Below are 21,828 nucleotides of genomic sequence, written 5' to 3'. Positions count from 1 at the left end.
TCTTCATAAAATTTGCCATCATTATGTAAATAAAAAAATATTATAAAAATAGGTGAACCGTTTCCATGTTTACCTGACTTACCTATTTTATTTTACCGTAATATATCGTTTAAATTGTCCATCAGGATCAATTTTATGGGTATCGTGGCATATAAATAATCTTACTATAATGAAACTAAAGAAAAATAGTATTCACTGAAAACACAATTAAATTAAAAATAATTTTAATTCCATTTTACAAATATATTTTATTAAAAACTCCCAACCATTGGGAAGGAATAAACCTTATTACACCTTTTGTTCAGAGGAGTTGCAGAGAGAACTCATTGGTTAGTGTATGATCATTCCCATTGGCATGAAGACTGCAAAGTGGACCCCACCAAATTCACCATCTTCTCCGCTCCCCAAATGCTACATCAATCCGATCTTGAACAACATCATCTACAATAATTAAAAAATCGCACGAATCTGGTCCTTTGATTTAACTTAATAAACAATAAAATCATCAACTAAATAAAGTTTAATAGTGAGTTCCTATTATCATCGTGAGTATTCCGTAGATAAATACATTTTCATTTTTCTCACTTCACTCACTCGCTTCTCCAACATGTCAAGCGGCGCCGTTTGGGTCCTCTTCCTCCTCGCTTTCTCCCTCTGCCCTCTTCCCTCCGCCGGTGTCCGCTCGGAGATCGTCCTCCCGAGTCAACTCCGCCGTGTCTCGACGACCAGTTGCCCCGCTCCCGATCCAAATCTCTACTACCAGCCGGTCATCGGAATCGTCAGCCACCCCGGAGACGGCGCCTCCGGCCGCCTTAGCAATGAAACCGGCGTCTCCTACATCGCCGCCTCCTACGTGAAGTTCGTGGAGGCCGCCGGAGCCCGAGTTGTTCCCCTCATCTACAACGAGCCGCCGGAGAAGCTTCTGAAGGTAAAAGCTGATCGTCGTTACTTTTACCGCTTTAAAACCTAACCAACAAATTCACTCACTTTTTTTTTATAACTATTCCTTTCAGGATAGTACTCAAGTTTATACATATATTTTTCCTTAATTATTGTTAAATTATTCTTGATATTAAGTTTGAAACAAAAATTTCTTAAGAAAATGTTTATTTTCAAATAAGATCGGTATATTATACGATGTTAACCAACTTTTTTTTAATTAATTTGAGCTTGTTATTTTTTGTTTTTATTCAGATTGAAAAGAACATTTGTAAGCGAGCCTTTGTTATAATTAAGAAAAAATTTAAAAGGATTGAAGATTAAATTAATAAAGATGATAACAATAATAATAATATATGAATATTGTGAGTAAGACAACACATTTTTTGGTATTGGGTGAAATTCTTAAAAGTTACCCATATTTGTGTGTATTTAATAAATCAGACTTATAAGTTTGTAATAAATTTTAACAAATAATAAAAAGTTTAGTAGAAAGAATTTATGAAAAATAAGTGTTATTAACACTCCTTACTATTTATTGTAAATAATTAATAACAAGGACCGTCAGAAATATACTGTCTTTAACAACTACTTTTAATGTACTGTTTTTTTATTGATTAAAATTTATTTAAACTATACAAAATCATGTGTATAGTTTCTTTATTAATAAATGGAGCTGGGAAAATTTTTCTATGTGTTTGTATCAAAAACAAATTATTGGGTAAATGCCATGCTTATGCAAGGCTAAATAACTTTGTTGCCTATTTCATAATTAATTAACGATCTAGTATTAATCTGTCTTAAAGGCATTTTCTATTTAAAAAAATTTATCACAATAAGAGGTTTAGACACTTCTCAAACAAATGAACTATATTAAGTCAATGTCATAATAGGATTAGTAAAGTAACATGATAATAAAATTCAGAATAAGAATAAGAAGATATTTTGAGGATTTAAAAAAATAGCGTGCAAAGGAAATAAAAATCTTACTAATCTTTTCGGTCCTTTTTATGTGTCCATTTTCTTTTCTTTCATTTCTCTTCTCTGTGGCAAGAAAAAAACCTGCCAACTTACATTTTCTTCCTATTTTTAAGTATGGTATGAAATTGCAAACATGGGAAAGAAAAGAAAAATTGTTATAGATGTATGCAACATTACCCCTATTTCTTTCACTAACAATGTAGAAATGTTTGTGATGTTTTGCTCTCATTTGCAGAAACTCGAATTGGTAAATGGAGTTCTCTTCACTGGTGGATGGGCTAAAAATGGTTTATATTTTGAAACTGTTACGAAAATATTTAAGGTATCTGTTTATCTTTTTCTAATGCTCATTATGTGGGTGATGGATGCAGATGTCAGAGTGACTTGTTTCTTTTTTAATTAACAAATATGTATTTGTTGGAAATTCTCTTTGCATCCGAGTAAAATTGAGACTTGTAGAATTTGGAATGTGAATAATCGGTGTATGATTACTGAGGAATGGATAGTTAGTTTCTTAGCTGCTTGTTAGCATGTATTTTATTTGTACTTTTTGTTTGATAAATTTGTTTTCGAGATGTTGAGGATTGCTTTAGTAAGACATGTACTTTTTCAATTTTAGAACTTTATGCATCAAGTTATCTTTTTCTCTGCAGAAAATTTTAGAGAAAAATGATGCTGGAGATCATTTCCCATTATATGCAGTTTGCTTAGGTTTTGAACTCATAACGATGATCATAAGTGAGGTAAGCTTCTTTTCCCAAGAGGAAATATCTGCAGATAAATCCGGTACTTGTCACTTGTTAGTATTTTAAGTTTTATGTTGAATGACTTTTAGGAACCATAGTATAATTTTCTGCATTATTTGCTTCAAGTGAATACAGTATTTATGTTATCTTACCATGTTGCATTCTACTGCGAACATTGTCATTAATAATTTCTCTTGGATTTCAAATTCACCACACGCACAGTTGAAATTTTTTCTGTTATATCGATTTGGCAAATTTTATTTGTTGATTCTATGTTAAACAATTTTAACAATATTCATGGAGTGTTGAGAGCGTGAGATGAATTGAGAACTTTTTGACAATGTATTATTCTAGTTCTATTATCTTTGTTCGTTTCTTTTCAAGTTTTACTTATTTGTTTCTCTCCCTTACAATAGGACAATAATATTCTTGAAGAGTTTACTGCCTCAAATCAAGCAAGTACTATTCAATTTGTGGAGAGTGCAAATATCGAAGAAAGTCTTTTTCAAAGGTGAACAATTTATGCTAATAGTGTTTTTCTGAAGTTGCACTTTGATCCCTAAATGGACATATCATGAAGTTGCGAACTGAGCTTTGAACTTAGGTAGCACTAGGCCAATATTTTTAGGCATGTATTCTCTTTAAAAGAAGTTGGGCCGAACAAAATTTTAGAAAAGCTCAAAAAGAGAAAATTATCATTATGTTAGTGAAGGAAAGATAAATACAGAGCCTTCACAGAAGGTAATTGGTTGACCATCTACTGTTAGGGAAAAGTGAGGTCACCTTAAGAACTTATGTAGAGGATTGGACAATTTTGTTTCATTGATATTTGATCTAAATCAGTGTTTTTTTTAACCGTTCTATCATGACGTATCTGACATAGAGGTATTCGGATATCTCTCATAGGAGTTGTCCGATGACAGTTGAAGTCTCTTCGCTTACTCGACTTGAGATTGGAAATTGTGTACCGTCTTATCCTGTTCGATTTCTTGAGGAGGTGTGGACACTCGGGTATTGCCTGTAAGGGTAATTCAAGATAGTCGGCATTTGTATGAATGCCGTGATAACATTAAGTCGGTCGTAGGATGATTCCTCCTAACCACTCACAACATGCAACTAACTTATATTCTTGACGGAATTCCCACAACATAAGTCAAACTCTATGGGAGTTAGTTATGAATGTTACATCGGCCATTTTGGGTACAAATAAGAGAAAGAAAGAAAGGAGTAGAGACTTTTTGATAAAAAATCCTAGAAAAAAGTCATTTGTATTTGGTCATACAAGTGCACTGATATTAGTGATACAAGTGTACTGATATTAGTGATAAACAAATAATCAGAGACTCCTTGAACCAGAACATTTAGCAATTTTTTTCTACATAAAATATCTCTCTTTCAAATTTCTTGTACATTTCTTCACCATAAATGAATTTTGTTTATATATAAAAATAAAAAATGTTATTTCCATATCTTTGTTTTATCTCTTTCACTGAGAGAATATATCAAACCTACTTTCATTTTGAGATTGAAATTTTCTTGTATTGACACGGATCTAACAGAACCATGAATAAATCTGTATAAGATATCAAAACACGCTTCCCATCAAAACACGCGTCAAACTTAAAACTTTAAGACAAAAGTTTCGTAGTCCTTTCTCTATATATGTTGTTCATTTTATTCATTCTTACTAATGTAAATTTGAATTTACATTTTGAATTCCTTACCTCATTACTTTCGTCACTGATTGCTTTGTACCCTATCAAGTTTGTCCAATTTGTAAGACTACTTTCTCTTGGACAGCACATTTCTGTAGTCAAATGCAAAAAAGGCTTTAAGGCAAAGATGGATGCTACTGTAGCTAGAGGTTTTTATACTATGAAATTCTAAAGTTCATTAGTGAAAAGCCTAATCAGTTCTTGCCTTATAAAGCATCACCGCATTCCTGATAGTTTTTGGTCTTTTCTTTCACAAGCAGTGGAACATGAGAAGATGACAGTGACAAAGTAAATGTATTGTACTACGTATCTTTGTTTATCTAAAAACAAAAACAAAAATTGATGAAAGGAATGAATATGGAGAACCAAGGGATAACTAAAACTGAGAGGAGGGAGCAAGAGAGAGACAGGAAGAGAAGGCAGAAGATGAGCAGTGACACCATATAGGAATTTCTCTCGTTCCTGAAGATTGCCTCCAGACTTGTTTAGTCTCTGTCCATTAATGATTTTTTTCTTCCTCTACAAAATGATGGTGGTGTATCTTAAAGTGTTAAATTTATAGATTAAGCATTTGTCATAGAATAAATATGTAATAATCACTTTGACACTTTCTCTTTACTGCAGATTTCCTCCAGAGTTGTTAAGGAAGATGACTACAGATTGTCTTGTCATGCAGAACCATCGTGTGAGTTTATATAGTCAATAAATTATTCTTCAGCATGAGGCTTTACTGATTTTTATGATCTGACAACAATTTAATTGTCTTCAATTATAGTATTTTACTCTAACCAACCTGACCATAGGCAAAATGAAATGTTTGGTCCGGATTTTCAGATAAAATTGATTTGAGAAATGCTAAACCTAGATGTTTGAAATTCGGTAATGTAATTTTTTATCTGATTTCACATGTGTAGTATGGTATTTCTCCTGGAAAGCTTCTGGATAATCGTAAGTTATCTAGTTTTTTCGAGATCTTGACAACTTGCTCGGATGAAGATGACAAGGTACTCAATGTTATATCCTATCTTTAGAAGTAATGATGGTACAAATAAATCTTTTGGCATAATCATGGCATTTAATTGGCTTCCCTCGTAAAAGAAATCTAATAGCCTGTGTAATTCTTCTAGGTTTATGTTTCCACTGTACGTTCACGAAACTATCCTGTGACTGGCTTCCAATGGCATCCAGAGGTGATTGATAAGTTTTCTGTTGCAGTATCGTGAATTTCATTTCTTATCCTAAATATTATTCAAAACTCCTATTTCAGCTTTGTAATGTCCTTCATAAATGATTCTGCAGAAAAATGCCTTTGAATGGGGTTCACCAAGAATTCCACACACGGAGGATGCCGTTCAGATAACTCAGCATGTTGCAAATTTTTTGGTCAGGTCAGTGCTCAATGTGATAACATTGTCGTTCGTTACTTCCTCCTCGTGCAGCAACACTTGTAGATGATTATTTGAAAACTGGCTATCTAAAAAGTTTAATCAGTTATCCAGAGTTGTGAATATACAGAATGAAGCAATCTTTGCTTACCGCTTATATTGGTGTGAAATATGATGCAATAAGCACTAGGTATCTATTATCTAACCCATTCTAGTGGAGTGAAAGCTTTTATGATTACCCTTATAGTCTCATCACCCTAATAGCTACTTATTGCAAATCCCAACTAAACTACATTTCAGAAAATAATTTTTAAGACACTCTTGGTCGTTGCTACCTACGAATAATGAAATGATTGAGCTTTTTTCTGTCTTTGTGAACTTACCAGTGGCTAACATTTTTCCACTTTCACATGTGTGGAGCCAGTGAAGCAAGGAAATCCATAAACAGACCATTTACTCAAGAAGTGCTAGACAATCTCGTTTACAATTACAGTCCCACTTATGGTGGGAAAGCTGGGTATGCCTTTAAAACTTTGACATCAATTTGTCTATATGTGAAGTTACTGATGATGATGTGTTTATGCTTCTTGTAGGAAAGGATATGATGAAGTTTATTTATTTGCTCAAGCCTAAATGCTGGAAAATATATTGTATGCACGAGCAAATATCATTATTGATGCAGAGTAATGAGAGTAAAATGCTTAACATTGTTCCAAGAGCTATGCTCATTCATGCTTTGCATCCTATTATTAACAGGTGTTTAGCCTTCGCCGCTGCTAGAATTAATACATGGCAGAAGATGGCTTGTAGCGAAAATTGCTAACTTTTTTTTAGACTATTTTCTGTTGAAGATGACTTGTAGAGCTTTTAGGACTATTTTCTCGGGCCAAAAGTATAAATTTGCATTGCAGAATGATTTGGCACATGCACCATAAAGGGTGTGCAAAGCATTGCATTTTGGATTTTGGAAGACACCTAATGGGGAATAAAGAGTGATGTTTAAGAGAAGAAAGTGTATTATTTAAAGGAATGTATTTGATTATAACATAAATAAATGAGTTTGAATACGCAATAAGATGTTAACAGTGTTTCAAGCACTTTTTTCTCTATCACAACTCACATATATATATAAAAATGGATACCTTATTCATTGTAAATAAAAATATGAGAACTATCAATTATTATCCTGCACGAGGCGAATAAAGTTGGAGTGGATTTGGTCCTGGCGATTTTAAATTAGCTTTTGAAAGTAATAAATTAATAAATTAAATTAATTTCTATTTTTATATTTGTTCCCTTTTATCTTATCAACAAAATGCCATTTATTTCTTACCTTCCTCCCATAGCAAACAAAATTTAAATTATATTTTAAAATAACATGTAATATTATCTAAGATGAAGGAGGATGTGAAAAATAAAAAAATAGTTTTAAGAATCTTAATTTATTAAATTTAGTAACTAACTTAATATTACATAATTTTAGAAAATAAATTAATTATTTTGTGACTAAATTTAAGTTAGGTTTTTAAATAATAACAAACTAGACTTATGAGGAGTGCTGATTTTGATTGTGATTTGTGAGTTATCTCTCATCTCATTCTGAGAGATACATTGGCGGGAAAACGAAACGGGGGAAATAAGAACAAAAAGCCCTAGCTCTAATCTTCTCATTTTTCACTTCCCATGGCGCAGAGCAAAACTCTAAACTTCATGCACGAGATCCAATCTCTCGTCGGCGATAAACTTCAAGTGGTACACTTCTCTCTCTCTCTCTCTCTCTCTCTCTCTCTCTCTCTCTCGCAACTTCATACATTCGATTCTCCGTTATTTGTTACTTTTATTTGGCAGCGTAATTTTTTGTTTTTTTCTCTACACTTGAATTTCGGACATTTTGGTCGGAATATTCCCTTCTTTTCAAGCCAAATAATTGGTCTCGTATGGCGTTGTTTTCTCTTTCAGGTTTCGTACAAATGGTTGAGTCGCAATTATATGGTATCGTCCGATGAAGCGAAGAGGTAGGCGTTTGTTGAAAAGAAATTGGTGAAAAGCTTTACTCTTAGACTTGCTGTTTAGTTTCTGTTTTATGTTATGGTTTAATGAATAATTGCAAATTTTGTTGTATGTATAGGATCCTTCAGGAGTTTGTGCAAAAGCATGAGGGTGGGTTGGAGATGGTGTATGCTTTGTCTGGTTGGTTAAAGAGCAAGGATCCTATTTACCACATAAGGCTTGTTACTGGGCCAAAGCTTGCAGGTACTTTGGTATTTTTTTTTTGTGTGAAAATAATAACAATGATTAGAAATTGGCTGATCTAGAGTAGTGTTTGCTCTTGGCACCGAACAAAATTTCCTCCAAAAGAGATACCTATGGGAAATCCAGAAAAAGATTAGTGTATTTTATTCATAGTTGAGTCACTGTGTAGTTTGTGCTTATTCATTTAATTTAATGGAAACTGTTAGGATCCTATCTTCAGAAAAGGAAATAATTATTTCCAAGAACAAATTATGAGAAAAAATGTGTATGGAACAAGCAAAAGAATGTACACAAGTGTACCCAAAGGAGCACTCTCCTTTCACTTTGGATTTCCCACTAATCTTCCCTCTTGTTCTTTCTTCTAATATTTACTTGTAAAGTCTGTTTGGGCAGTTCAGTCTCCTGCCAAACAGAATCAGTATCCAGCATTCATTGCTAAGTTTAGAACAAACAGAACTGGAAGATATCTGTTTTTCGAGTGAAATAGCAGTTCTGATTTAGTATCTCATTTTACAAAGCCTGTATTTTTCGTGTTTTGTAATTATCTGATCTGAAACTTGGACATGCTCAAATTGAAGTGTTGCTGACTTAGCTATCTTGTATGAACAGTTTGTGTACATTGGAAGATTCCCTAATCAGGAAGTTTCACTTTCTGTATGATGTGTGCATTTCAGTTAATCTATTTAGTTTTACATTTTGACAAACATTGTTATTGAATGGGTTTCCAAAAATTTTGCCAGTAATTCTTTGATATGAAGTTGCTTACATACAGAAATAATATGGGTAGCATGAAACTGCTTCCGACTTTTTATGCAGAAGCCCAACAAGAATTTGATGGGGATTGCTCAGTTCAGGTATATAGTGTGCAAGCTAGCATTCCAAAGGACCCAGCTTCGCTTTGGGATGCTGAATTTATTCAAGCAGAGGAGCTCTTCAAGCAGCCATCCTCTGTTGACAATTGTTTGAGGGATAATAGGTACTTCAGAATGTCTATGTAATTTGTTTGTGTGATGGAAAGTGTACATTGTGAAAGTTTTAAACTGTTTGGAGTTAGTTATTGATTTCAGTTCATTGAATCTTCTACATATGTTTATGTGCATTACAACATGAAGATGTTTCCAAGTTATTTCTGGGTCGATTGAAGAAATTGTGTATGATGTTTGGCATTAGTATTTAAAACATCAAATAGATCTGTTTATGGATAAAAAAATCTTTTAGTTTAGATTGGTTGTGTCATTATTTTCAGATTAATGGGTCAGTAAGGGTAGAATATAAGGTCTGTTAAATGATATTGGATGGTTTAAGATTCGAGCATCAATCTTATCATTTATAGCTATAGCAGGTCACAATAATTTATTTTCCTTAAGAAATACAATATTTTTTACTGAAACAAAGGGCAGAAAAATGGAGGTTGAGACGTTGCTTGGAAAAAATGTCAAGCAAGCAAGTCTTGATATTAGTTGGAATACTTTTCCGTTAACTATTCTGATTCTATATGAAAATTGTACAAGAGATTTGGTGCCAATCGTATTTCTGTATGTGTACACCTGATTTGAGACTAGAAACTATTTAATAAAGGTTTCTGTGAAAATCTTGAGGGGAAGTACTCAGCGAGTTAGCATCCTCGATATTATTTAGTATATACTTTGTCAAAAAGAAAACTTTTCAGGAACTACAATACTAGTTTAGGATTATAAAGAAAGATTGGAAGTCTTTCCATTGATAATTTGAATGTTCTGGTTGATAGGAAGACTCCCTGCCCTCTCAGTGTTCTTTTCTTCTATATGTCTTGGATTTTGTTATCTCATTAAAAGTGGGGAAAAAGTTGCTTTGAAATTTGGCTTGAAGATTTTGTTTCAAGTGGTTCAGATATGTTTTCTAGTTGGAGAATCTTTGGCATTAAAATATGTTGACTCTTTATTAGGTAAAAAGGGGTGATTTGATTTGGCTATCTTCAATTCTTTTGCATTGATGTGAAATTAGTTAGCCTGTTCCAAGATTTCAACCTGCAGGCAGTTCCACTTTTAGTGTTGTAACACTTTTAAGTTAACTGCAAGATTTAATTTCCAGACTCTCTTCAATGGTCACTAATGTAGTCAATGAAAATAGTTATATCTATATACGAGACCTGCATGCATCAGTATATTAGTCATGAATAAGACGTAATATTTTCATTACTACATAGAGATTATGCTTGTGGGTTTCTTTGTGGCTAACTAGTTTACTTTGCAGGTTCTGTGGGATCTCCAATTCTTTTGTAAGACGGAATGTGGATGGCTCGACAGTGGTTTCTGCAGCTCCACTATCAAAATCTGCAGTACGTGAGGGACCAACAAAGAGTAACACAGTTCAGCAATCTCCTAAAAATATAGCACGTGATTCTATTGACAAAGTTGATGCCAAACCACAGAATGGGATAAAGGAAGTCAAAAGTGAAATCAATGGTATAGGGAATACTGTAGCTCTTGATAACATCAACAAACCTGCAGAACAGAAAGAAAAGGCCCTTCCCTTGCCCACAAGCAAAAAGAAAGTACCAGCTGATAAAAGTGGTTCTGTTGCTGGAGGTTCATTAGCTAGCTTTTGGAGCCGTGCATCTGCAAAACCCAAGCCTTGCACCCCATTAGTAGAACATAACAATACAGTTTCAAATCCTGCTGGTTGGTTTCCATTGCAGTTTATTCCATTTGCTTTGATTTTCATTTTTCTCCTGGTGAATGCAAAATAACCTAACAATGTTTCTCCAATATATTTATTGCCTCTTTCAGTATCTCCTGAAAAGGCCCAAACTGCATGTGAAGAAGAGTGTGACAGTGGTAATGATGATAATCATAATGTCTCCTTCAGAAGGTCATCCAACAGGAAAAGAAGGGTTGTCTTTGATTTCACAGATGAAGATGAAGATGATGTTGTCAGTTTAGCTTCACCTGATTTCCCAAATAAACAATCATCTCAAGATTCTAGACAAAATGACAAAAACACGTCAGAGAAAACCACTTTGAATTTTGACTCGCAGGAAGAAAATAAATCTAGGGTTAAGGAAGAGAGAGGGACTGACCAAAAGGCTCACCTGCCACTTCGAGATAATGTATCAGCTATCAGCAAGTGCACAAATACTGGCAAATCATCTTCTGAGAAGTTGCATAGTTGTGCTTCTGAACCTAGTGTAAATGAGGATACTGTAAACAAGGCCCATCCTTGTTCACCTAAGAAGAGAAAAGTGATGAAAACCAGGATTGATGAACGAGGGAGAGAAGGTACTTACATTTGGAAATCTATTTTTTTTACTCAATGGGCTTCTTTATTTTCCGTATGGCATACAAGCTTATGTATGACAACTATAATAGATTACTTTGGAACTTCTATTTTGAACTTAGTTCTTTATAAACATCAACTTTTCACTGTACTGGCATGATTTGAGGGTGATTCATATTAAAAATGTTTGGTGAATCTCGTTGAACATAAAGCTCTTTTGTGCTATATGTTCGTATTTTTCTTTTGTTAATGTTGTTTTGATCTCTTCAGTAGTTGAAGTAGTCTGGGAAGGGGAGGAGACAGGAGTGAAGAAACCTGACAAGGTTACAACAAAGAATACTGACAGTAAAACCAATGCTGCCAATAGGTTTGTGATAATCTTCCTTATCCTTCATGCATTTGAAATGAATGACTGGAAACTGCCTATACGTCAATGGCTAAAATGACACTTGTTGTCCAATGAAGCATAAAGGGTTACCTCATTAAGTTTGCTTTGAGGCTTGCTAAGTAATTTTGAACTGCTTCATCGCCCATTGACACAAGATTTCATGTATTGAAATATGTACTTTAGCCTGTTCTTTTAAGTTTAATGCAAAATATTTCCAGGACTTGTGTGTCAAAAATAGTGACTGAGTTACTTGGCCTGTAAGCATTTTAAGGTTTATGCTTGTTGGACATTGCTCCTCCATATATTGGGAATAGACATTGCTAGGTTTTGATTTAAATTTTGGAAACAATTTAAGACCATTACTGTTTGCTTTTGGTCTCAGTTTTTTTTCAGCAAAGTAGTTTTCAAAAACCAGGATTCAAACGTTTGTTTGGATTTTGGTGGTAAAACACAATAGCTATGTAAATTAGTACTCATTTCCTTGGCCATTTTCCTAGTTCTCTAGAAACTTGAGTAGAAAAAAGGTAGTTAACTAAAACCATGACTGGCCCTTTTGAACAGTGGCCTATCTTCTAGTAGTAGTTTTAGCTACTTTATTGCCATAAAAAAATACCAGTGACTCAAGTTATTTTCAAATTGCAGAAAAAAGGATCACTGGCTGGCTTATTAGCATAATAGCCGCCAGTCAAGAACAGTACTTAGAACATTTGAGAACAGTAATTGTAAAGAAAATTTAACTTTTTGAGTTTGAAACGTTTTTTAAAGAAGATAGGCATATTCTACCCAACATCCTTTTAAAACAAACAACAGAAAAAAAATACTGATTTGCTTACAGGAATCAAATGGGTAGTGTAATTTTTTACCTGGAATTCACTGCACATGCTTACAAGATGCTTGTCCTCTCTAGCCACCAATAACACTTTTAGACTTCCCCCTCCCTTAATCTGGTTATATTTTTTAAACTCAAATTTTGCTTTTTCTTAAAACACAATATTACTACTTAAATGAGGTTTAGCTTGATGATCATGACTAACTTTATTCATTGCAATTCCAGTGCTCCGGCAACTAAGAAGCCACCAGCCAATTCAAATGCTATTAATGGAAAAGGAGGAAACAAGAAAGCAGGAAAAAAGGATCCCAAACAGGGCAATATACTCTCTTTTTTCAGTAAAGTTTGAGAACTTGACAGAGTTACATGTTCAGAAGAGATCCTTTTAAAGGATCATTCATCAATGCTAGTTCCTTCATGATGTAAAGAAATTGCATATGTACTGGTTTGTAATGTGGATGCAGGATTGATTTCACTGTAACCTTGACGTGTTGTGTTCTCCTTACGCACCATTTGTTAGACTGCTACTTTCTTCTCTGAATATATGTAGTTAAGGTACAGGTCTGGACGCTATGAATGAGGCTGTTATTGGTAACTACTGGTTTTGGTAGCTTAGGTTCTAAACGTCAAATGAAACTGTAAAAAATACAATGAAAGTGAAATCATTTTTGGTAGAGCAAAGCCTAACCATATCATCATTTTTATTTAACTATTTTCGTTTGCTGTAGGTAGAAAACGATGTGAATTAAGATATAACTAATGATGCAATCCTAGGTTGTATCTTCACTTGTAGATCTTCATTGTTTTGTTTTGAATATCTTTTATGGATGATGAAGATTATTGCACAAGTATGAAGAATTGTACAAATTTAGAAGAGATAAAAAATATTATTGTGAATCTAAGTGAGGTCACTACTAGAAAGATTCTAGAAATTTGTCTAGTAAGAAGACAACTCTAGAGAGAACTTTGAACAAGTAAAAGTGTCTCAATTGGACAACATTTTATTACTCAAATCATGTCTAGGGGAAAGTCTTTCAAAACCTTTCAAATGAGAGTGTGGCAAGTGTCACCATCTTATTGGTACAAATCATCTCCATTGAAGAGAAGACATGTAGAGTATCATGTCTTCCTTGCCTACATTTCTATTTGGATCCCTCTTTTACTATTTTACACCCTACTTTCTTTTCTATTTACATCTTTCTCTACTTTGGCTCAAAATATAAGATCCAAAATTTCCTAACTACTCTATATAATTTTTACAAGGCTAAGAATAAGAAAAAGACTTTACAATATCTTTAGTAAGTCTCGATCTTCGTCTATCTTCTTAGCTGAAAGTTTTGAGGTCAGATGGTTTTCATCATTCTCTCCCTCTTGAAAAGGATCTGCCTCAGATATGAATGATGCTTAATGACAAAAATCTCTGTTTATTTGATGTTTTCCTCCTGGGTCAAATGTCAATCTACCATAAACATCAAACAAACATGAAATAATTTTTTTTTAAAAGAAAATTAAAACAACATAAAACTGAACAGAAATAAAACCATTTATTTTTATAAAAGTTTTGAAAAAAAAACTACAGAGCCCTTTTCAAAAATATTTTTGTTCACTTTATGTTGTTTATTGCCCAAGCTAGGCAAATTCACAAAGTGCGGTTTTTTAGATTTTTCTGAAGAAGAATGTGCATTATATAATTGAAAAGAAGAGTTCAAAGTATTGCAATCCCCCTTTAAGGATTCTTTCTCAGCTATGCTTGCAGGGGTGTCATAGAAGACTCTTCTTTGTTGGTTTCCTTTTCTTCCTTTTCAATCAAACATTCTTCTGTATTTTCTATGGAGGAAACCTTTATATCTATATCTGATTTAAATTCAGACATAGATTTTTCTTCAAGCACATCCTCACAAGGGTTTTCTAGAGAAGATAGAATGTTATCGATATCTAATTCAACTCTAGAAAAAGAGTTTTTTGTACTTTTCTTTTCCATCATCACTTTTTCTATCTTTTCTTTCTCTTCTCTATCTTTCCTTTTGTTCTCCTCTCTTTCTTTTTTTCTTTGTCTTTAATTCCTTCTTGTCTCAACATTTGGCTAAGAAGATTGGAAGCAGAAAAAGGATCTTAGAAGACTTTCATCTTAGGGAGAATTAATGTTGTCTACTCTTCCATTTTTATCTAGTTTTATAAACATTGTAGAAAGTAGTTAGGCTTTATTTTGGGCTTGTATTTCGGCCATTGTCTTGGGCCATGTTTTGGGCCAATTTTCCTGGGCCATGTATTGGGCCAATTAGAGTAGGGTGTAATTAGAAAAAAAAGTAGTCTAGTTAGAGTTACAATTCGGTCTCCTTGGACCCAATGCAACTCTAGACCATCTAGGGCGCACAAATAAATTACTAGAGTGCAAATAGAAAGCATGGGGTGACAAGGAAGGCATGAAGGTCCACATGTATCTCCTTAATGGAGAGGATTCACACAAATGCCAAAATGACATTTCTCTTCATGGGAATGGAAATGATTCTCTCCAATTAGAGGAGGACACTTGTCAATCTCTAATTTAAGAGGATTTGCTCCAATTAGAGAGAGTCAGTTGTCCTTCTATGAGTGAAGAGTTTTTAAGGTTAAAACTTGCACCCTGACTGCCCATAGCACTATAAATACAAGTGCTAGCCCCCTAGTAAAGGAGATTTGAATTTATAATGAAATGCAGCTCAAGTTGCTAGCTCATTTGTTTTCAGATTCTCACTCTCAAGTTTGCACTTCTATTAGTGTTTTGCTTGCATCTTCTTAGAAGATGGTCACACCTCTTCTAAGCCTCTACTTCCCCTCTTCATTTCATCTTCTCCACACTTTCATTCAGCCATTGATATCATTTTCAAGTCCATTCTTCTGCAACATACAAAACTAAAAATAAAAAACCAAAAGAAGCTAGTTTTACATCAAATGTTTTGCTTTAAACACAGTACAGTCACAGTAGAATCTGAAGATTGGAAGACGAATTTAACCTTTGTGCTTCATAACCCGGTTTTCCTAATTACAAATAATTTGCTTTTACATTAGACAGCTACATGGAATAGACAACTGTGCGAATTCGCTAAAAGCAACAACAAGGGTTATGTAACGAGAATTTTAACAGGAAATGACATAATATTAAAGGATTTAGTCTTTTAATAAGCCTTGAAAGCTCTTACAGAATATATTCAGCCCAATTTTATTATTTTCCAATAGTATAGCTGGTTTATAAACGTGGCTCGGGAGAAAATTTCAATTTTTTTTTTATGCAGATATAAAAGGAATGACCATTTATTTGAATCAACTTGATGTTCAAATTTCAGAAGTTTGTATAAAAGTTTGTAAGCAAATAAAAAAGTGATAAATATTATTTGTATAATAATTTATACAGAGAAAGATTGATACAAAAAATTGTGTTGTAGATATTTACATATAAAAAAATTCACTCACGAATAACTTTGTCCATCTTTCTATATCAAACGAGTCTTTAATTTTTATAATCAAATTTTCAAACAAGTGTAAAATTGACAGAAAAGCTGATGAAAAAGTGGGCCAAAAAGTGTTCTTTTCTACACTAGATTCCAATTTGTTCCAGGTAAAATTTACATTCCATAATGTAGCGGGGATAAGCTAAGATATTATAAATATTGTTCCCTGTTGTCATTATAATAATCGAAAATTATCTTCTAATAAGATAAAAAAAAATTGAAGGAAAAACTCATTGAACATGGTGATTTTTCTTTTTGAAATCATAATGATTATAAAAAAATTAAAAGGATAATTTTTTTTTTCAACGGAGCAGGGAAAAGTAAGATTTATAATTCGATAGGATTTTGACGAAACAAAAGAGAAATTATTATTTAAAGAATTCAAAGAAGAATTGTGTAAAATTGAAGAATGGAGTTTTTTTTTTTTTTTTTTTTCATACTTGAACAAAACATTTTTTTTCATATTCAAATTCTTCATAAAACATTGACAAGATATATCAACTGAAATAAAACTTGAGATTAGTCCCATTCTAGTATAGCTACACCCTCCAGAGTCTCAAGCTTGTAGGTTCCATTTCTGAGCACCTCCACCACTCGACGACCTGAAACTGCGATGTCTCAGCTTGGACTTTTGCTTCAGCTCCACCCTTCTCTTCAAAGCTTCAACTTTGATGCGTGCTTGCTCTCACACTTCGTCGAGTAGGTCTAGGTTTACCTTCCTCCCTTCGTCAAACTCTTCTATCACGAAGTTCTGGAATCGTAACGAGCTCTCCTGAATCTCTACGGGTATCATGGCATCTAACCCATACACCAAACTGAAGGGTGTCTCCTTCGTGGTGGATTGAGGACTGGTGTGGTAGGCCCACAAGATTTGAGGCACCTCTTTTGCTCAGGTCCCCTTAGATTTTTCCAACCTCCTCTTCAAACCTCTAAGCAAGACTCTATTGGCATACTTGACCTGACCATTCGTCTGAGGATGTTCCACCGAGGCAAACACCTGTTTGATCCCGAGCTCCGTTCACAACTTGCACAACTGCTGACTTGCAAACTGGTACCATTATCAGACACCAAGTGTCTTGGGATCCCAAAATGGCAGACAATGTTTCTCTACACGAAGTGCTGAACCTTGTGGGCGGTTATCTGAGCAACTGGTTCAGCTTCTATCCACTTAGTGAAGTATTCAATCGCCACCACGAGATACTTCATTTGACGAATCTCCAAGGGGAAAGGACCCAAGATGTATATTCCACAAGTATGGAAAGGCCAGGGGCTATGTATTGATCGTAACTCCTCGGGGGGTGCATGATGCCAATCAGCATGCTTCTGACACTACTCGCATCGTTGTGCATACCTCATGCAGTCTTCCCTTATAGTTAGCCAATAGTACCCAACTCTAACGACCTTCAAAGGAAGAGCTTGCCCTCCGACGTGGCTTCCACAAATGCCTTCATGGAGCTCTGCCATGATATGGGTACACTGATCCCCACTTACACAGGTGAGGATATGATGAGTGTAGCCATGACGGAGCAACTTTTCATCCACTAAGCTATACCTTCCTGCGTTCCTCTTGACCACTTTGCCTCTACGGGCTCCACTGAAAGCATACCATCAGCGAGGTAGCGCTGGTATGGCGTCATCTAGGTCTCCACAACGGCGAGTTGTAAGACCTCCAATGACTCTTCTCCTGACAAACCATAAACGCTTATCTTGAGCACCCTCAACGTTTCCTGTGTCAACGATCGATGCCTATTTCCTTTTACCACGTTGATCCCCAAGTTCTCCACATGATTGACCTTTGCTGCTCTATCTGCAGTAGTCCTGGGTGACTTTAAGGTCTCTAGGATAACTGACCTATGTCGACCTCCCTTGCCTGAGCTCGCCAATTTGGCCGGTAAGTCTGCTCGGGCATTCTACTCCATTGGAACATGCACTAGCTCAAACGTGGAAAAAGTTTCCCTTAAAAGTGTAACATACCTCAAGTATGAGGCTAGTTGTGGATCTTTGGCCCTGTGACTTGCCCGGTTACCAGCAACGAGTTACTTTTTACCAACAAACTTCAAACGCCCAATTCTTTGGCCAGCAGCATCCCAGCTACCAGGGCTTCATACTCAGTCTGGTTATTGCTGGCCTTGAAGGAGAATCTGATGTGAATTAATTTTTAGATGTTTTCATTTATGGTGACACTTTTACTTAAGGTTGAGATTTTAGCAATTAATGGTGAGGACTTAAGGAAGATTCCCATTGGACACAAATTTAACCAAGTGGGTAAGTAAGTGTGAAGGTTCACTTCACAGGAAAAAATGAAAAACAAGATATGGTGAGGGTGAGATGCAATTTGAGGAATTGAAATGGGCACAAGGTAAACATCAATGGTGGTCATGGCCTCCCAAATGATGCACCATACTCATAATTATGAGTGAAACCCAAGATCAACAAATAAGAGAACTAAGAGACAAAAACATAAATGGAATGGAGAAATGGAAGGAAAATGGAATGAGAAAACTTATGATGGTGGGTGAGAAATGTCACGCTACTTGGAGTGTGATGTGCTCCAAGATGAGTGTGTTGGCCGCCACTTGAGAGCTTCCCAAATCACTCGAGATAAGACCTCAAACCTAAGAGGACATAAGTCTCACTAAGAGCTCACACAATTTGTGCAGAGTTTCTTTACTTCATTCAAATTCAACTCGTAAAATATAATGAGGTAGACCTCCTATTTATAGGTGAAGGAGCCTTGGAGAACAAGCATGAAAGGTAGGATGGGAAACACTAAAAAAGGGTCAGCCTTAGGGTTTGACTACGTCAAACCCGCACCCTAGGTTTGTCCTTCTAGAAACTAGGTCAAAATCCATTACTAAAGGGCTAGGAACAAGCTAAAATGTTAACTACACCCCCTATTATGCTAAAGACACCTTATTATAGCCTATCTTTGCTATTTGGACCCTTAAAGAGAGCCCAAATTATTTACAACATATTTGTATCTTATAAGAGGACCAAAAGAAAGAAAAGTTGGTGTGCTGGTTTATGCTAAGCTCCTTTGGTGAGGTCCATGTGATCCTTGGTAGGTTTAAAAGAAAGTATTTACTTAAGCTAGACCCCATGCACACTAAGCGCAACCCTAGGTCCATAATTACCCTTCGTCAGCCGCCTAGTCCTTATGTATGAAGGACTACCTTAATTATACAAAAATGGACTTATACATACATCTGAGGCCCAATTACATGGCCCGCTATTCTGGCCCAATAGTTGAATTGACCTGTCTACGCCATGTGCCGAGGTTCGACCCTCGAGTGCTGAGCTTTGAGCGCTCTGGTCCAATACAACTTTCATATTCTTTTTTGTGCTTCCTCCTCTACATCTTCTTTACCCTAACTTCAATTCCTATCGAAATCGTTGCAATGTTAAAAACAAAACGGTTAGGTTTACCGTTGTATAAAAAGTTTAAAAAATATTCAAATAGGTATAAATCATATCATATGTGGAAATTTTTATTTAAAAAGATGATTGTTGGATAATGCGTAAAAGAAGAGTGATATAGTTGTTGAGTTAGTTATTGTAAACCTGGATATGGAGCCTAAATATTTGGTGATTGGTTTATATTGCATTAATCTTGAAAGATACCACTCTTTAACTAAGGGTGAGCAGAAAATCCAAATTACAAAATCCAATCCATAATTATCCAAATTCATATTAGTTTTAATCCATTAAATTGGATATGGATTAGATATAGATTGGATACATTTTTGGATAATCCAAATTGCATTTTGGGTTGGATTTTGACTTGGCCCAATCCAGGTTGAGAGAAGACAATTCAGGCCTAGGTTGAGCAAAGTCGGCCCAAGACCATGTCGAGCTAAGTCGTCTGGACCCAAGTCGAATCGAGTCGATATGGGGCAAAGTTGAGCCAAGTCATTTCGGGCCAGAGTCGAGTCGAGTCAACCCTGGGCCAAGTCGAGCTAAGTGGTTGATATTGAGTCAACCCGAGTCGGTCGGGGCCGATATCGAGCCGAGTTGGCCCATGCCAATGTCTAGTCGAGTCGGTCCAGGCCCATGTCGAGCTGAGTCTTTCGGGTCCGATATTGAGTCAAGCGGGCTTGGGCCGATATCCAGACGACCAGGCTAGGGCTGATGTCGAGCCGAGCGGGCCTAGGCCGATGTCGAGCCAATCAGGTCCGGGTCGATGTCGAGCCAAGCGGGCCAAGGCCAATATTCAGTCGAGCGGGACCGGGCCATTGTCAAACCGAGCAGGACCTGCCAAATGTCGAGCCAAGCAAGCCTAGGTCGATGTCAAGCCGAGCGGGCCCAGGCCCATTTTGAGCCAAGCGGGCCTGGGCCCATGTTGAGTCAAGCGAGCCCGGACCCATGTCGAGTCGAGCAGGTCAATGTCGAGCCGAGCAAACCCGGGCCGAAGTTGAGCCGAGCAATCCCAGGTCGATGTCGAGACGTCCGGGCCCAGGCCGATGTCAAGTCGCCCGGGCCGATGTTGAGTCGTCCGGGGAGTTGAGGGGTCCTTGGTCGATGTCGAGCTGAGCGGGTTTAGGTCGATGTCAAGCTTAGCGGGCTCGGGCTGATATCGAGTCTAGCGGGCCAGGGCTGATGTCGAGTCTAGCTGGCCAGGGCCGATGTTGAGTCATTCGGGGCCCAGGCCGATGTCGAGTTGAGGGGTTGTGGATCGATGTCGAGTTGAGCGGTCCAAGGCCGATATCGAGCCAAACGGGCCCAGGCCGATGTCGAGTCGAGCGGGCCCGGGCCGATGTCGTGTCATCCGGGCCAAGACTGATCTCGAGTCTTCCGAGCCCTAGCTGATGATGAGTCAAGCGAGCCCGAACCGATGTTGAGTCATCCCGGCCCGGGTCGATGTCGAGTTGTCCGAGCCCAGACCGATGTCGAATGGAGTGGGCCCGGGTCGATGTCCAGCCGAGCAGGCCCGGGCCGATGTCGAGTCGTCCGGGCCCAGACTGATGTCGAGTTGAGCGGTCCCGGATCGATGTCGAGCCAAGCGGTCCCAAGCCGATGTCGAGCCGAGCGGCCCAGGCCAACATCGAGCCGAGTGGGCCTGGGCTGATGTCGAGTCTAGCGAGCCCAGGCCGATGTCGAGTCGAGTGGACCCAAGCCGATGTCGAGTCGAGCGGGCCCGGGCCGATGTTGATTCCTCCAGGCCTAGGCCAATGTCGATTCGTTCTATTTTGGGTTGATGTTGATTCGTATGGGCCTGGGCTGATGTCAAGTCATCCGGGCCCGGGCCGATGTCGAGTCGAGCGGGTCTGGACCAATGTCGATTCGTCCTAGTTCGGGCCGATGTTGATTCGTCTGGGTTGATGTCGAGTTGTCCGGGCCCGGGTCGATGTCGAGTTGTCCGGGCCCAGGCTGATGTTGAGACGAGTGGGCCCGACTCGATGTCGAGCCGAGCTGGCCCCGACCGATGTCGAGTCGTTCGGGCTCGGGCTGATGTCAAGTCGTCCGAGCCCTGGCCGATGTCGAGTCGTCCGGACCCGGACTGATGTCGAGTCATCCGGACTCGGACTGATGTCGAGTCGTCTGGGCCCGGGCCGTAGTTGAGTTGTCCGGGCCTGGGCTGTATTCGAGCCGTCTGGACCTGGGCCGATGTCGAGCCGAGTTGGTCCGCGTCCAGGTTGAGTTGGCTTAGGCCCAGTTCGAGCCAAGTTAGTTGGTGTCCATATCAAAATGAATTTTGTTCCTCCTAGGGAGATGGGACCTAGAGAACTATTGAAGTCTTCGTCTTTTTCCTTCGGTCGGGCAAGTTTTTGGGTGATGAACTAGGATTCTTCTCGTCTCCGTGCTTCTCCTTCGGCTCTCGGTCTCGGGTGAACACTGGATGGGGGGTACCT

General features: G+C 37.2%; 2 protein-coding genes across 2 annotated transcripts; both read left to right on the top strand.

Annotated features, from left to right (window-relative positions):
* The first annotated feature begins 263 nt into the window (after window positions 1–263).
* LOC137835267 (gamma-glutamyl hydrolase 2-like) lies at window positions 264–6,841 on the top strand. Its single transcript, XM_068643695.1, has 10 exons — window positions 264–928; window positions 2,156–2,242; window positions 2,574–2,663; window positions 3,083–3,177; window positions 5,006–5,066; window positions 5,296–5,385; window positions 5,509–5,571; window positions 5,681–5,769; window positions 6,191–6,283; window positions 6,360–6,841. The coding sequence occupies exons 1-10, from the start codon at window positions 608–610 to the stop codon at window positions 6,397–6,399; spliced, it is 1,029 nt and encodes a 342-aa protein (XP_068499796.1). The 5' UTR covers window positions 264–607; the 3' UTR covers window positions 6,400–6,841.
* A 483-nt stretch (window positions 6,842–7,324) lies between these two features.
* Window positions 7,325–13,086, top strand: LOC137835266 (uncharacterized). Its single transcript, XM_068643694.1, has 8 exons — window positions 7,325–7,518; window positions 7,726–7,781; window positions 7,895–8,019; window positions 8,836–8,995; window positions 10,252–10,679; window positions 10,788–11,276; window positions 11,545–11,641; window positions 12,717–13,086. Exons 1-8 carry the CDS (start codon window positions 7,450–7,452, stop codon window positions 12,838–12,840), a joined length of 1,548 nt encoding a protein of 515 aa, XP_068499795.1. The 5' UTR covers window positions 7,325–7,449; the 3' UTR covers window positions 12,841–13,086.
* Window positions 13,087–21,828: the final 8,742 nt, after the last annotated feature.

The sequence above is a fragment of the Phaseolus vulgaris genome, chromosome 5 (genome assembly GCF_000499845.2).
Source record: "Phaseolus vulgaris cultivar G19833 chromosome 5, P. vulgaris v2.0, whole genome shotgun sequence".
NCBI lineage: Eukaryota > Viridiplantae > Streptophyta > Magnoliopsida > Fabales > Fabaceae > Phaseolus > Phaseolus vulgaris.
This window is presented reverse-complemented; position numbering and strand designations above follow the sequence as displayed.